The sequence below is a fragment of the Erpetoichthys calabaricus genome, chromosome 9 (assembly GCF_900747795.2).
Source record: "Erpetoichthys calabaricus chromosome 9, fErpCal1.3, whole genome shotgun sequence".
NCBI lineage: Eukaryota > Metazoa > Chordata > Cladistia > Polypteriformes > Polypteridae > Erpetoichthys > Erpetoichthys calabaricus.
In genome coordinates this window covers 107930083-107948337 of record NC_041402.2, presented here as the reverse complement: position 1 = coordinate 107948337, position 18255 = coordinate 107930083, and the positions used below count along the sequence as shown (strand labels likewise).

The following is an 18255-nucleotide window of genomic DNA, read 5'->3' as shown; positions in this document are numbered from 1 at the left end:
AGAATGCACAGCGTAATAGTAAACTAAATGTAAAAACATTGAACAACACTGAGAAAACCTTGAACAACAGAGAAAACTAACATTGCAAGAGTTCGCGCTATACTGTAGCCTTATGACCCGATCGCTGTAAACACTCTTTTTAAATGAGTTTTAAGCACAGGGGAAAAAAAGGAACATTTGAACAAATCCGAACTTTATTTAAAGACCAACCATAAACCACCAAGAAAGTAACACTGCAGGAGTTCACGCTATTAGCCTTACAACCCGATCGCTGTGTAAACGTTTTTTTAAATGAGATTTTAAGCACAGGGAAAAAAATGAACATTTGAAAAATCAGTAATTTAATAAACAACCAAGAAAAGTAACATTGCAACAATTCACACTACAAACCGAAAAATGAACATTTGAAAAATCCATAATACAAAAACTAACCATAAACCACCAAGAAAACTAACCTTGCATGAGTCGAGTTCTGGCATGAAGTGAGGAGGAACTGGGTGGAGAACAATCCGGTCTCGTCGCAGTTGAAGACTTGTTGCGGGATGTAGCCTTCGTCCTCCACTAATTTTGTGAAATTTTTCACGAATTCTTTCGCAGCTTCAGTGTCGGAACTAGCAGCCTCTCCATGCCTTACCACACTATGAATGCCACTTCTCTTGCGAAACTTTTCAAACCATCCTCTACTGGCTTTAAATTCCTCACTTTCGCCACTCGTAGAAGGATAGTTTTGCAGAAAATCGCCATGAATCTTCCTGGCTTTCTCACATAACATCGCCTCGCTTACACTATCCCCCGCAAGTTGCTTCTCGTTCAGCCAAACTAGCAAGTGTTTTTCCACCTCTTCCAGCCAGCACTTGAGGCCTCTGCCTGGTTAACGCTGTAACTCCTCTTGCAACATCAGCTGCTTTAATAGATTCTTTCTGCTTTAGAATAGCCGAAATCATAGATTTTGACTTCTTGTACTCGGTTGGCAAGATCAGTAACACGAACACCACGCTCATACTTTTCAATAATTTCTTTCTTTACTTCGATTTCAATTTTCTGCAAAACTTTCTTCTCACCACTCTTCACTTGCTTAGAAGCCATGGTTAACTGCAAAAGCACACGAAATACTGTAGAGCACAAAGAGTTCATAGGTAAAGCACGCATGTCTAACTGAGAACAATGAACAGGGAGAGGCTGAACACGTGCTTAAATACAGTAATTGGCGCGTACGAACCGGAAGGGAAATGAAATAGAGCACAAAGAGTTCACAGCGAAAGCACGCACGCATGCACGTCTGACAGAGAACAATGCAACACGCGCACAAACCGAAAGGGAAACTGGCTTGTTCGTGTATCGAGTGTGTGGTCGTGAACAGAGGCAAAAGTTTGGCGAACTTCTTGGTCGTAAACCGATTTGTACTTGTACCGAGACGTTTGTGAACCGAGGTTCCACTGTATTGATTTTCTAAATGGAAAATACTGTATTGACAGGGCAATCATGTTGAAGTTAAGTCAGATGTGCATTTAATATATAGATTTCTAAAAACGCTGCATATTTTACATTTGTAACATATACTTTTTGTTGTTTGATACTGGGATTTAAAAGCTCATGTATGTTCTAACCACTCATATGGTTGAAGAAACTGTAAATAATATTTCTTCATACATCCAACAATTCATCTATGCTCCTATCATGCTTATCCAGGGCAGAGTCATGGGGTACTTGGAGCCTGTATCAGCAATCACTTGGCTCAATGACTGATGTCAAGCATGTGAGAGTAGAACGACATTGTATAGGGTCCACTATATCACTTCCTCTTTTGGCATTTAAAGCCACCTTTTTTCCCCCCCCAAAGTCCCGCAGTCTTGTTTTGCATTCCATCAAGGACACATCTGTCTTAATTTTCAAAACCAATTGCAGCCAGAGAAATTATACAGGTGGCTGCCCCAACCTTTTTTTTTTTTTTTTTTAAATTGTGTAGAGTCTGATCATTTCACAATGAACATCCCATGGACACGACACCAGTCCTTCAAAGTTAATTTGTATATATTGGAGGGTATTTTGTGCCTTAAATGAGCCGGTTCTTTTATGAGAAACACTGGTAAAAACAAAGTTTCATTTTCAACATAACTCCTGTAGCAGCAACATATTTGTTATAACATTCACAAAGCTTTTCTGTGCCACTCAAATAAAACATTTTTCTTGCTTGTGCAACCAGTTCAATTCAATTCAGTTTATTTTGTATATCACTTTCACTGAGTGCAGGCTCAGATAACTGTAGCAAGTTCACATGTGAAATGCAATTACAGACTACACAAATGACTAATTACATAATGCAAACACATAAAGGTGCACATTTGTTTAAACTGCACCTCTGTAACTGATTAGATGTCTTATTCATTGACATAGTCCATCCCACAACAGTAGCCCTACATATTGAGGAACAAAAGGTAGTCACACGGCCAATTCAGGAAAAGAGAAGGGGTGTTGGATCTTTTCAAATCCTTAGTTTTATATGAAATTCTGCTTAATGAATAAACAATAATAAAAATAATCTCCCTAAGGTCTACTACCTTTTAGTGGTCGGGGGACTTGCAAGTGCTTATGCTCCTTGGTGCAATTGCGATGGGAGCTTTATGATCCTGGTAGGGCCACTCATACCAGTAAGACTGAAAGGAAATGGCCAGACTAAAGGCAGACCACTTCCTGCACCAGCAGAGGTATTAAATATTAACACTAGAATCCATGAAGCATATGCAAAAACTTGCAACCCCGGCCCACCTTAAATCCCTTCGCACCTCTCCATTAGTATCTTTTGTTTTGTAAATGTGTCAATCAGCACAAGTAACCTGCTGTCCCATCCCCCCACCACCGGAGCTCATGTCGGTCAAAAAGTTCTCCCAGCTCAAGTCTTCTTTATCTGTATGTGAGGTCCTTGAGTTGCACAGGGTAAATAATATATCGTTACTTGGAATACATACATTTCAAGTGTGTTCTGTGTCTACAATGATCTATGTAAGTACAGGATGATATGTAATGCGACAAATGCAAGAAATGTTGAATACATACCTAGAACAAACTTTTTTTATGTTTCAGTACTAAAAATAAAAACTTTACATGAAGTACATAATGTGTGAAGACTGAAGTCCAAATATCAAATAAACATTTTCAGAAAAGGTACAAATAACAAAACAAGTACGCCTTTATTTAAGGATATAAATGAAGAAAAAGAAATCTGGTTAGGGTATGATGCTGACACCGACCACATTTGTGGTACAGCGGTAAGAACTGCTGAATCATAATCAAGAGGTCGCGGGTTCAATCCTGGCTGCTTCCTGGAATTAATGTTTTAAGTAGTGAGCTTCTCTTTTTGTTACTATTATACAATAAAAACATACATTTGATTTGAGTCAGTAACAGCTGGTGTAAATTTATGGTACTTGTAAAGGTTAGCGTTTTTTTTTTTTAATTCAGTTTTATTCTTTCAGTCACGTTTACGCTCCCACCGATCTGACACTGCTGTTTTCAAATAAAGACGTGCTATAACAGAGGTGAACTCAGATGTGGATGAGGAACCTACATTGGTGAAAAAGAACAGAAGCCCTCCCAGCAAGAAATGTCTACTCACACATAAGAACAATGCAGCTGCACAAGGCGTAAAGGAGAAAGAAGGCACAGAACTTTGCACAATACCTTGGAGAGCTCCGTAAGCCCTGCTGTTTCGAATAGGGATACATGTGGGGCTGACTGACTGGCAGGATGACGCCCGACCTCTTGCTGCATCCAAACAGTGCCATCTTTCTGTTACACCGGCTGTTACAGACTCAAATCAAATGTATGTTTTTATTGTATAATGGTAACAATAAGAGCAGCTCACTACTCAAAACGTTAATTCCAGGAAGCAGCCAAGATCGAACCGGCAACCTCTCTTCACACATTATACACTTCATGTCAAAATTTTGTCATAAGTACTAAAACATTTCTAGACTCCGTTCTGCTCTTACACAACATAGTACTGAAGTTTTGGTTAATGCCATGGTCACTTCACATCTAGATTACTGCAATGTCATTCTGTCTGGCATCTGTAAAACCTTATCCGTCACCTTCAACTTAGTTTTTCTCAGTTGCTAAAATACTAAACCCCATTCTCTGAACCAAATTCTCAGTGGCCTGAACTCATTTTTCGAATCAAACACTCTTTTGGCCAAACCTCAAACACTGTTCAGGTACTTGGACACAATATCCAAAACTTGTCCGCTCTTTTTCACTAAACCTTAAACACATTCCCAGTCACTAAACACATTCCACACTGTGATATACTTCTTTTGCAAAATTGTAAACATTGGCAGCAAAATGTGAACACAAATCCAAAAGAGCTGTAATCTATTACTCATAACATCTCAAAATTGCACACACATGTTTCTAATGAACAATTAGGCAGGATAAAAGTCAGTTCAGAGTGCACAGGTGGCACATGTGCATCCATTTACAATGGACAGAAACATGCAGAGAGGCAGAGGAGTAAGAGTTCATGTGAGAGGTGGTGGACAAGGAGGAAAGGGATGAGGAAGAGCAAGAACAATCATTACCGATGAAATTTGGGCAACTGTTGTACACCATGTCCTTGTTCATGGGATGACAATGAGGGAAGTTGGACAAAGAGACCAACCCAATTTGAGCAGGTTCTCTGTGACCGGTATCATCAGGAGAAGAGAACAGGTAATTGTTCCTTGCTGTAACAAACGTTCATTACAATACTGCTTCTACTGGCTGTACAGTGATCCCTCGCTATATTGCGCTTCCTCCTTCGCGGCTTCACTCCATCGCGGATTTTAAATGTAAGCATATGTGAATGTATATCGCGGATTTTTCACTGCTTCGCGGATGTCTGTGGTCTACAGTACGTGCACTTCCTCATGATTTGCCCATTTGAATTCAAACAAGGGACGCATTTGACTTCAAACAAGGGACGCTATTGGCGGATGGCTAAGAAACTACCCAATCAGAGGACGCGGTTAAGCTCCTGGGTGCTGACTGGCTCCGCGACAGGGAGCGCAGAATTCGATTTCACTTAAAGCCGGCATCTCATCTCATCTCACTCATTCAGCATCATCGTTTTGCTTTGTGCATACTGTAGTCAAGCTCTTCGTTATGTCTACAAAGCGATCTTCTCCTGCTACTGGGGCCGTGCCGAAGCGCCAACGGAAGATGCTAACAATTGCTGAAAAGGTGAAATTGTTGGACATGTTGAAGGAAGGGAAAAGCTACGCCGCTGTAGGACGCCACTACGGTATCAACGAGTCCACGGTTCATTATATTAAGAAGGAGGAAAAGAACATACGATCTACGGCTGCAGTGTCATTTAACCAGGAGGCGAAACGAAGTGTAAGTGGACGTAGTAAGGCAGTAATCCGGATGGAATCTGCGTTAGGGATTTGGATCGAAGACTGCCGGAAAAAAAACATCCCCGTGGACACCAATATCATCCGACAAAAGGCCAAGCAACTTTATGATAGGTTTGTGGATGCTGGAGATGCTCCAGACGATGACGACCCTCGACCTGGAACTTCTGCTGAATCCCCCAGCGAGAGCCGTGAATTTACTGCCAGCAAGGGCTGGTTTGAAAAATTTAAGAAAAGGTTCAACTTGGCCAGTGTTAACCTGCAAGGAGAGGCTGCCTCCGCAGACAAAGCCGCAGCCGAGAAATTTGTCGCCGACACGTTCAAGACGATTATTGAGGAAGGCGGATATCAGCCTGAAACCGTGTTTAATATGGATGAGACGGCCCTATTTTGGAAGCGGATGCCGTCTCGTACTTTTATCACGAAGGAAGAGGCAAAAGCCCCGGGGTTTAAGGTGCACAAAGATCGCATCACGCTGGTCATGTGCGCCAATGCTGCGGGCTTTATGATAAAGCCTGGGCTCATTTATAAGTCCAAAAACCCCCGAGCCCTGAAAAATAAGAATAAAAACCTGCTGCCTGTGTACTGGATGCACAACCCGTTTGGATTATGAAACGCCTAACGTCGGATTGGTTTCACCAATGTTTCATCCCAGAAGTAAAGATCTATCTGGCAGATAAAGGGCTGGATTTCAAAGTCCTTTTACTTCTGGACAATGCTGGAGGTCATCCCTTGGATCTATCCTACCGAGGTGTAAAAATTGAGTTCTTGCCACCAAATACAACATCACTGATTCAGCCAATGGATCAAGGAGTTATCCGGGCTTTCAAGGCATTGTACACAAGGAACAGCCTGCAACACATGGTCGAGGCAATGGACACGGACGATGACTTTTCCCTGAAGGAGTACTGGCGTAAGTACATGATCACATCGTGTATGGTGAACGTGCAGAAGGCCCTTAATGATATGAAGAAAGACACGGTTAATGCCTGCTGGAAGAAATTGTGGCCAGAGATTGTGTGCGAAAAGAAGGGCTTTTCTGCAGAAGAAATTCATGACTCAGCGGTTGACAAGGCAGTCACGCTGGCAAAACTGCTAGGAGGAGAGGGATTCAACGACATGACCAGTGATGACATCAATGAGCTGCTCGATGCCCACTCCGAGCTGCTCAGCGATGAAGATTTGGCCGAGATGACCAAGTCAGCGAGCGAGGAGGAAGATCAAGACAACCCGGCAGAGGAAGATGCAGGCCTAACTCTCGAGCGTCTCACGACCATTCTACGAATGGCAAAAGATCTGCAGACATCCGTTGAAGAATGGGACCCGCAAATGATTCGTTCTCTGCAATTTAAAAATGCTCTTGACGGCGCCACGGAAGTGTATAGGAACCTCTTTACACAAATGAAAAGGCAGCGCCAGCAACTGCCCATCACGATGTTCCTTACACGTAAAACACTGCCTAGTACGCCTTCAGTGGAAGAAGACGACGGCGCTGCTACACAGTCGCGTGAAGAGGCTCCTTTACAACAGCTGTGACAGTGCAGTAAATATCATCGTTATCTGACAAGTTGGTGAGTACCCAGAACTATTTTTCTACGTACTTAGTACAGTACATGTATGTACGTTTATTGTAACTGTGCACACATTTTATACAATTTTTTGCATTGCATTTTTTTTTTTTTGCATTGTAGGTATTTATTGCCGGTGGCCTGGCTGTAACAAATGTGATATCGGAGACGCTCTACGGTTTCTTTAAAATAGCATTTTGGTTTTATGTACAGCATTTACATGTTAGATTTTTCACGTATTTTTATATCACCTACTCAATTACAATATGTTTAAAACTGTTACGTATTAAATAAAACTCCTCAATGATATACGATACGTATGTTTGTGAGTATTGTAGTATATAAACTGTGTTTACATACATAATTTCAACGAGTCTTACCTAATAACTAAGAGAATATAAAGGGTTTATGCTGTATAACTGTACGGGGAATATTTATAAACCATGTGAGGGAGATTTTATAAGGACTTAAAATATATAAAAATAACCATATAAACATATGGTTTCTACTTCGCGGATTTTCTCACTTCGCGGGTTGCTCTGGAACGTAACCCCCGCGATGGAGGAGGGATTACTGTATACGTTTATAAGAGCATTGTCACCTTTGTAGAATTGAAACACGACCAAATGAGGGTGGAAGGACTGCTCTTTACTCCCAACAACAAGAAGCATTCATTGTCGACATGGTGCTTCAAAATAATGCTATCCAACTTGGTGAAATCCCGAAGAGAGTGAGTGAAGACAATGTCAACTTTGATAGAATGAAGTGGGTCTCTCAACTATTGGCCGTGTCCTCCAACGCAACAGACTTAGCATGAAACAGATGTGCAGAGTACAAGCGCAACTCTGCAAGAGTCAAATATTTAAGATATCAGTATGTGCAAGTATGTGTAACCTACAAACACTTTCAGCAATGATGCTTCCAGTACAATTCTATGTTCATAGGTCTACTGTTACTGTAGGCTAGTAGTTGCAGTTGCTACCTTTACAGTACTGTGAACTAGATTGTAATGTACATAAATCTGGAGTGCATACACTATAAATACACTATTGCAGAGGTCTGTCTTTTTGTATCACTTACTGTACTAAACTACTTATCTATTTCTATATAGAGAGTGTTTGCACTGGAGTCCATGGAAAGGCCCCATTAATACATTTTCATAGATGAAGTAGGGTTCAATCTGGTGAAAAGGAGGCGGAGAGGCAGGAGCATGATTGGTCAACATGCCATTGTGGATGTCCCTGGCCGGCATGGTGGCAATGTCACCCTTTGTGCAGCCATGAGTAACTGGGGGTTTATCCATCGTCATGCAAACCTGGGACCATATAACACCGAACATCTCCTTACATTTCTGGGTGGTCTACAGGATATTATGGCTGTGTGTGAGCAGCTGGATCAGCAAGCAGTGCATCCTATATATGTCATACTTTGGGACAATGTAAGCTTTCACTGTAATGTCCTGATACATGAGTGGTTCACTGACAACCAGCGCTTCATAAAGGTCTTGCTTCCACCTTATAGACCCTTCTTGAATCCAACAGAGGAGTTCTTCTCTGCATGACGGTAGAAGGTCCATGACCGACAGCCCTACAACAGGGGAACTTTATGGAGGCAATGGAACATGCCTGTGATGATATAACTGTGGAGTCTTGTCAAGGCTGGATTCAGCACACCAGAAGGTTTTCCCCCTGTAGCCTGACAAGGGAAAATATTGCCTGTGACGTGGATGAAGTCCTCTGGCCGGACACTGCACAAAGACATAATGTTGGAGAATGAATCTCAATGACAGTGATTGTGCAGTAATGTGCTTGTCATTTAGTTTTTTTTTTTTATATATTTTTTGTTAATGAAAGTGCTGAATGTAGTTTTCACTTTGCCTATGATCATTTTTTGCTAAATGCGTTTACAATAAACATTCTCTGTTACCTAGATGCCCTGAATGCTGTGTCCTACATTATTTTATGTAGTGTCTAATAAATGCTCTGTGGTGAATATATTTCTACTTGCTGTGTGTATAAAATGAACACATTGTTTGGTTTTAAACACAGGATAACTGGTTTTAAGGTGATAGTTTGGTTTTGATAGAAAAGTCTGGGGTTTTGTGAATGTAGTTTGAATTAGCAGATTTGTGTTTAAGGTTTTGAGAAAATGGGTGGAAGTTTCAAGAAATGTGTTTTAGCAATTGGAAAAAACTGTAATTGAGCATTCCTTTACATCATACAGTTAAAGCGATTAGCTGGCTTAATTTTAAATAATGACTGCCACTGTTTGCACACTGATTTTTTAGCTTTTTCCCTCTTGACGAAGGTTTATAGTCCCAAAGTGCAAAACAATGCTGAATAAAAATAGCTTTGTTCCAGCAGCCATTATTCAGATGCTTCAAAATGGCTGATAACCTATCTAATGCAAACCAAATCGACCTACGGACAAATAAAGTAACCTGAAGACATTGTTACCGCTTGGAGATTATCCACTTCTTCACAAGTGAAAGTTTGTGAAAGATGCCAGCTTATAGCATTCACCATTTCACTGTGTGTATATTGCAATTTACCTTTAGTGTTGCTAATACATTTCACATGTTTCACTGTTTTTTACTAATAAAATATTTAAAACTTCTCTATGGGTCATCTTTGCTTTTTCTGTAATGTCTCTCTGTAAGTTCCTTTTAGCTTTCCTAATATTCCTTATAATCATTGCTCTCATACACCCTATCATTAGCACTGGAGTTATCCGTCTTACACACCTTATAGAGATGTTCTTTCCTTTGTAGCTGTGAAATGCATTATATTATGGTTACTTGACCCTAACGGCTCAATCTCCTCTCTATCCCCTGGATTCTATCCTGGTCACGATGAAATACAGCATCTATAGAGGCTTCCTCCTTTGTGGGTGTTTTAACATACATTGTCACTGGTAACATCTAAAAACTCCTGCTCTTGTGTTCTGCTATTTGTAATGTTAACACAGTTAATATTTAGAAAATTAAAACCCCAAAAGGCTGTAATATGCCTCTCTAATCATGCCTTTTTAATATTGATAAAAAATGTGGACTGAAATTACTGTCTGCACTGGAGGGTCTATAACAGACTTCTAATATCAGGCTTCTATTCCTGATTCTTTCTAGTCGAATCCAGATCCAGATCATCCAAATGAAGAAGATACGCCTGATATTCACTGCCACAAAAAAGATTACATACCTTGAAGATGGAGCCATAATAATGACAGCTACATAAATTTGCACAAGCCTGCCAACTACAACATTAGTACAATAGTGCAGAATTTTAAAAGCCATAAACTCAGATTCTCAAGGATTTGCCTGAGGTGGTAATTAGCTTAAAAAAATTAAAATCCTGCACTCAGCTCAGATTGCAGATCACTGCAACCTCACTACAAACTAGAAAAAGCCTTCATGTGACCAGGGCTGTGGAGTCGGAGACAATTTTGGGTACCTGGAGTCGGCAAAAATGTTCTGACTCCGACTCCTAATAAATTTAAATTGTAATGAAAAAAAAAATACAGCAAGTTCAAATGTCCCATTTCACAAACAATAGTCATAATTAAGTACTTCTCTGATGTAAGAATAAAGCCCAGTGCATAGTTGTGTTACTACTAGTGTGAAGTTCAGATGAGCTATTATACAACCTGACATTCACATATTGTAATCTGGATTATGGTACATAACAAAAAGTGTTTTCATTTTATTTCATATATAAGGTGTTTAACAAGTTCATTTGAGTGTAAACAAGTGTAATGATGTAGGTGTACGCTATGGCCTGATGTCTGTTCGGGGGTTCTGTCTGCACTCTCCACATATGCTCCCTCCCAGGGTTGAACTTTAGCATAACTTTGCACACCACCTGTTCTAGGAGATTCTGAAATTAAGAAGGAACAGATTCTATGTATTGCGACAGATAAAGCTTCTAATATGTTAAGCACAATTGAAAATTGAAAATGAATAAAGTAGATGAAGAAAGTGCCAAACAGATATTAGAAGAAGACAGTTCTGTAAGTATTGGAAAAAGTGAAACAAAACAGAATAGTGAAATTTTGGATAACATTGCTGAAGCAGCATCTAAGCTTACTACTATTCAACATATGCATTGTACTGTTCATACTGTGCAACTTGCAATAAGAGATGGAATGAAAAATTGGCATGCAGCTACTCTAATTGGTAAATTGAGTCAAGCAACTGTTGCAGACAGGGCCCCTAAAACAGATGACATTTTAAAAAGACGTGCAGTAAAAGGAGCCATTTTGGATCAAACAACACACTGGTGAAGCACTTATTTGATGGTAAAGCATTTGCTTGAACTAAAAGACTATCTTGAAGAACTGGACAATGAAAATGTTTTAGTAACTGAAAGCCAGTAGGCGCAAGTAAAAAAACTGGAAAGTCTGGTTTCTTAGCCCTTTACTGTCATCAAGAGGTTACAATATGAAGATTTAACACCTGGTAATTTTTTCTTGGAATGGAAGGGCTTGATATATTGCCTGAACAAAAGTGAAGGGTTAATAGCTGATGGCAATGTATCTTCAATGAAGAAAAGAGAGGATCTCTTACTGGATAATCAAATCTTGCTAGCTGCTATTTATGTTGATTTAATGAGCTGAATTTTGTTGAGCAGTGACCAGATTGCTAATGGAAAAAAGGCACTCTATGATGTAACAGTTCGCATGAAGGGATTACTACTACCTGAAACACCACCACTGGATGAAGCTATAAGCACTGGTAACTCAGGATCATCCTCTTCAAATGAAGAATTAGACTTTGATTCCTACTTGGACAAAATGGAAGTTTCAAAAGCAAAGTCGCCTATGCGTGAAAGAAAAACAACCAGTAAAATGTCCAAATAAAGAGATTCCAGCAGGAGTTTTTTAAAGAATTAAAAGAAGTTGAAAAGTATGATCACATATCGAAAATGACTGTAGAAGAAGCCATCCTTGTTGATCCAGAGATTATTAGTGATGTGGCTAGAACTGTAACAGCAATGCCACCCACCCAAGTCAGTGCTGAAAGACTATTTTCAGCTCTAAAAATAATCAAGTCAGATTTAAGAGCTTCTATGAAAGAGGATCTGGCAGAAGCAATTCTGTTTCTTAGAACATTGCATTGAATTAATTTTGGATTGCATTTAACAGCTATTCTACTCTACAACTGTTTTCCAAATTTAACATATAAACTGTTTTAGGTTTTCCAGCTTTTGTTTTTTGCTCATGTACCGAAGAATGTGGTTTATATTTTTTGAACTGGTGAAGTTCCTCTTCCTGATTTTTATGCATGCTATTACTTTATAGCCACTTGATAAAAACAATAAATAAAACCTTATTGTTTTCATTTATTTGTCTTCTGTTTACCTGGCCAATACGGTAGAGAGTCAGCTTCCTAGCCAGTAGTTCTGTGGTTAAATGACATGTATGTTGCCTTCTTTTAATCAACATGGAAAATACATTAGCATATTAAATACAGAGGAGTTGGAGTCAAAGAATTTATCTACTGACTCCACAGCCCTGCATGTGACAATGACCAAGAAAAAAGTTTGACAAATTACTTTGCAGAAACCGGAGCACACTATGGAAACCCACCAGGAAAACATGCAAACTCCAGGGCCATGACTCCCTATTGTGAGACAAGAGTGCTACCTCTTTGCCATTGTGCCCCCTGGCATGTGTAATTATTAACATAATCCGGAGCACACTATGGAAACCCACCAGGAAAACATGCAAAATCCAGGGCCATGACTCCCTACTGTGAGACAGGAGTGCTACCTCTTTGCCATTGTGCCCCCTGGCATGTGGATGGATGGATGGATGGATGGATGGATAGATGGATAGATGGATAGATAGACACTTTATTAATCCCAATGGGGAATTCACATTCTCCAGCAGCAGCATACTGATACAATAAATAATATTAAAGAATGATAATAATGCAGGTGAAAAACAGACAATTACTTTGTATAATGGTAAATGTTAACGTTTACCCCCACGGGTGGAATTGAAGAGTCGCATAGTTTGGGGGAGGAACGATCTCCTCAATCTGTCAGTGTAGCAGGACAGTGACAGCAGTCTGTCGCTGAAGCTGCTCTTCTGTCTGGAGATGACACTGTTTAGTGGATGCAGTGGATTCTCCATAATTGATAGGAGCCTGCTGAGCGCCCTTCACTCTGCCACAGATGTTAAACTGTCCAGCTCCATGCCAACAATAGAGCCTGCCTTCCTCACCAGTTTGTCCAGGTGTGAGGCGTCTTTCCTCTTAATGCTGCCTCCCCAGCACACCACCGCGTAGAAGAGGGCGCTCGCCACAACTGTCTGATAGAACATCTGCAGCATCTTATTGCAGAGGTTGAAGGACGCCAGCCTTCTAAGGAAGTATAGCCGGCTCTGTCCTTTCTTGCACAGCGCATCAGTATTGGCAGTCCAGTCCAATTTATCATCCAGCTGCACTCCCAGATATTTATAGGTCTGCACCATCTGCACACAGTCACCTTTGATGATCACGGGGTCTATGAGGGGTCTGGGCCTCCTAAAATCCACCACCAGCTCCTTGGTTTTGCTGGTGTTCAGCTGTAGGTGGTTTGAGTCGCACCATTTAACAAAGTCATTGATTAGGTCCCTATACTCCTCCTCCAGCCCATTCCTGATGCAGCCCACGATAGCAGTGTCATCAACGAACTTTTGCACATGGCAGGACTCCGAGTTGTATTGGAAGTCCGATGTATATAGATAGATAGATAGATAGATAGATACTTTATTAATCCCAATGGGAAATTCACATTCTTCAGCAGCAGCATACTGATACAATAAATAATATTAAATTAAAGAATGATAATAATACAGGTGAAAAAAACAGACCATAACTATGTATAATGTTAAATATTAACGTTTACCCCCCCTGGTGGAATTAAAGAGTCGCATAGTTTGGGGGAGGAACGATCTCCTCAATCTGTCTGTGGAGCAGGACAGTGACAGCAGTCTGTCGCTGAAGCTGCTCTTCTGTCTGGAGATGACATTATTTAGTGGATGCAGTGGATTCTCCATAATTGATAGGAGCCTGCTGAGCGCCCTTCGCTCTGCCACAGATGTTAAACTGTCCAGCTCCATGCCAACAATAGAGCCTGCCTTCCTCACCAGTTTGTCCAGGCGTGAGGCGTCTTTCCTCTTAATGCTGCCTCCCCAGCACACCACTGCGTAGAAGAGGGCGCTCGCCACAACTGTTTGATAGAACATCTGCAGCATCTTATTATCTTATATAGGCTGAACAGGACCGGAGAAAGTATAGTCCCTTGTGGCGCTCCTGCGTTGCTGACCACAATGTTAGACATGCAGTTCCCAAGACGCACATACTGAGGTCTGTCTTTAAGATAGTCCACGATCCATGCCACCAGGTATGAATCTACTCCCATCTCTGTCAGCTTGTCCCTAAGGAGCAGAGGTTGGATTGTGTTGAAGGCGCTAGAGAAGTCTAGAAACATAATTCTTACAGCACCACTGCCTCTGTCCAAGTGAGAGAGGGATCGGTGTAGCATATAGATGATGGCATCCACCGCTCCCACCTTCTCCTGATATGCAAACTGCAGAGGGTTGAGGGCGTGTTGAACCTGTGGCCTAAGGTGGTGAAGCAGCAGCTTCAGAGCAACAGGCCGAAAGTCATTCAGCTCACTAGGACGTGATACCTTTGGGACTGGGGTGATACAAGATGTTTTCCAAAGCCTCGGGACTTTCCCCTGTTCCAGGCTCAGGTTGAAGATGCGCTGTAGAGGACCCCCCCAGCTCCGATGCACAGACCTTCAGCAGTCGTGGCGATACTCCATCTGGACCCGCTGCTTTACTGGCACGAAGTCTCCTCAACTCTCTGCTCACTTGCGCTGTTGTAATTATGGGTGGGGATGTCTCTCCTATGCTGGTATCAGCAGAAGGATGTGTGGAGGGTGCAGTACTTCGAGGTGAGAGTGAGAGTGGGTTAGGGTGGTCAAACCTGTTAAAGAAGTTGTTCATTTGGTTTGCTGTCTTCACGTCTCTCTCGATGGTGGTACCCCGCTTTGAGCTGCAGCCAGTGATGATCTTCATCCCATCCCACACTTCCTTTATGCTGTTATTCTGCAACTTCTGGTCCAGCTTTCTCCTGTACTGCTCCTTCGCCGCCCTGAGCTGGACTCGGGAGTTCCTTCTGCACGCACTTGAGCTTATGCTGATCACTGTCTTTAAAAGCCCTTTTCTTCTGGTTCAAAAGGCCCTTGATGTCACTTGTAACCCATGGCTTGTTGTTAGCATAGCAGCGTACAGTTCTTACTGGAACTACTGTACAATGTCCATACAGAAGTTGATGTAGTCAGTAATGCAGTCAACAACCTCCTCAATGTTCTCACTATGTGATCCCTGCAGGATATCCCAGTCTGTAGTTCCAAAGCATTCTCTCAGAGTATTCTCAGCCTCCGGGGTCCACTTCCTGAATGATCGTGTGGTTACAGGTAGGACTCTCACTTTTGGTTTATAGTGAGGCTGAAGCAGAACCAGGTTATGATCTGCTTTCCCAAGCGCAGGCAGCGGGGTGGCGCTGTATGCGTCTTTAACGTTTGCATACAGTAAATCAATAGTCTTATTTCCCCGGGTGTTACAGTCCACATACTGGGAGAATGCAGGTAATGTTTTGTCCAGCGTCACATGGTTAAAGTCTCCAGCGATTAGCACAAGCGCCTCCGGGTGCTGCGTTTGTAATTTAGCAACAGCAGAATGGATGATGTCACTCGCTGACTCCACGTCCGCCCAAGGTGGAATGTATACAATAACAACAATGACGTGTCCAAACTCTCTGGGCAAGTAATAGGGACGTAAACTTACGGCCAACAGTTCGATGTCCCTGCAGCAAGTGGAGATTTTGACGTTAACATGTCCAGATTTACACCATCGTGTATTAACATAGAGAGCGAGTCCTCCTCCTTTGTGCTTCCCACAGGTACTTGCATCTCTGTCTAGTGATTAACAAATGGGTCAGATTTTGTCAGATGACAAAATAAACTACAAGATTAAAGTAGAATTTTCCATTTTAATCACGAAATAGACCTTTTTTTCTCTTCACTGTGTCCCTAATATTTTTCTATGTTGCTGAAATAAATTTCCGTACATTCTGATGCTGTTGCGAAGGTGCAAAAAAAGAATAGATGGCACTGAAAATGGTATGTGAGAACTTTAAAATGTATCATGCCATTACGATAGGAGGTATGTGACACTTGTATTGCCTATGTGAGAAACAGATGGAAGAAAAGCACCACAAATACATTTGTATGTCAGCATTTAAATTTGATGATTTGCTTCACCACATCAAATCACTCATCATCAAACATCGAAGCAAGTACATTGATCCTGCAGGATCTGCAAAGTGACTTGCTATCAAGTTCCAGCTTGAACAGACAGTGTGCTGGTACTGCAACTTGCGCACGCGTTGTGTTAATTTCTGAGGACGTGCTCACAGGAAGCGTCAAATGAACACTAGGAATGTGTGGTAGCCATGATATGTACGCATACGCGTTCTGAGCGTGAAGTGTAAACCAGCCCTTACATACTGTAACTTCAACAAGCAGATTAAGAAGTTAGGCTCGGTTATGGCATGCACTCTCAAAAGGCTGGAGGTAGTAGCAGAGGACAGAATGAAGACACAATTGATGGCCATTTGGAACAAAAAAGCACATTCTCTTTCTGAGACATTGTTATTAAATACTTTCAGCCAATAGGTTATTCAAGAAATGCTACTGGGGTTCCTTTATACGAACAGCAAATACACCTCAATCATGCCTTACCATGCTGTTTTATCGTTACCCATGTCAGATGTTTTCTTCTTCTTCATTATTCTTAAAAGTATTTGAGGAAATTGTTGCTGTTTCTTTATAATATTTCTTGATCTTCTATAGAATAGCTACATTTCCCTCTTGGAACATATGAAGTAATATCTTTCTACTTTCAAACAGTGATAGTTTAGCTAAGTAATGTGTTTTAACTGTTATCCAATGCAGCTTATAAACCCTTTACTAACTTGTGAACATGTGTTCCTACGTACTTGTTACATCTGGCAATATTCCAAACTAAATAAAGCATTAGAAATAGAGACTTACGCATAACTTCCATGACACGATGGCGCAAGAATGTACGGCTACTCTGGAGACTGCCAAACCTCTTGATATCAAGAGGCCATACATTTTCAGAAGGAAATCCATAAGTCATCCATTCTGCCAAATATCTATGAAAAATAAAAATAGTAAATATATTTGCAAGTGAATGAAGAAGCATAATACTTAATACATTTTATCAAACACCTTTACATTTTTAACAGTCCATAAATTCACTAGGCTCATTTTGATAGTGTTTACTGTTTACCTGTTGTTTTGTTAGCAACCATTTAATAATATTACAAAGACAAGTTTAAAGTGGAATATAATAATTATGGAGGATTATAGTTACCCAGATATTAAATGGGCTACCCTTACAAATGCAAGAGCTGGACTTACAAAAATATATTAACATATCAAAACAAGTCTTTCCCCATGAAAAAAAATCTAGGAAAAGAAAAAATGATCTTAAAAAATCATTTAAAAATAAATTAACCATCAGCTAAACAAATCAATCACATTGTTACACTTTAGAACTTCCACTGCAGGCTCAATGAGTATATACGCTATAAACATTTCAACAGCCCAAACAAAGAACAACCTCCAGCTCCCATTTTTTTTAATGGCACTGGGATTGTCACAATCAATCCCTGTAAACACTTATCTCATTCCTTGCATTTATTGAGCATGTTACCATACTGGCTACGTCCCACATTCCCTCTTACAAGAACTCAATACTTGATTTCACATTTCTGCATGTGCCTGTTTGCGGGCAAATTAACTTCTTTCTCTTACTCTAACTTTCTCTCAGGCCTTTTGTACTTTTTAAACAGGCCCCTTTACTCAAATGCGTACAGCTTCACAGAAGTGCTTCTTCCACTTTGCAACCATGGCCTAACACCAGGGAGGCAGAGAGCTTTATGGCTCCAAGAAATGCATGGCACAGTAGGTCTCTCAGGGCCCACGCATACCATTTTTGACTACAGCCTGTTCACACTCCTTCATATGGCAAAGAAAGTGCCTTATAACTATTTGTTCACACTCCTTCATATGGCAAAGAAAGTGCCTTATAACTATTTATAAAATGAAAAATTAGGGCACAGTAAGTTATACAGTTACTAAAACTCATGACATAGTCCATCACAACATAACACAGAAAATGTTCTGCCCAAAAATTGGAATCAGTAAGTAATTTACTGA

General features: G+C 40.8%; 1 protein-coding gene across 2 annotated transcripts in view; it reads right to left on the bottom strand.

Annotated features, from left to right (window-relative positions):
- pdpr (pyruvate dehydrogenase phosphatase regulatory subunit) overlaps positions 1-18255 on the bottom strand; it is a 305042-nt gene that overhangs the window by 78092 nt on the left and 208695 nt on the right. For both annotated transcript variants that reach the window (XM_051931537.1, XM_051931538.1), the window contains one exon: positions 17062-17186. In XM_051931537.1, coding sequence (XP_051787497.1) covers positions 17062-17186 — 125 coding nt within the window. The remainder of the gene's footprint in view (positions 1-17061; positions 17187-18255) is intronic.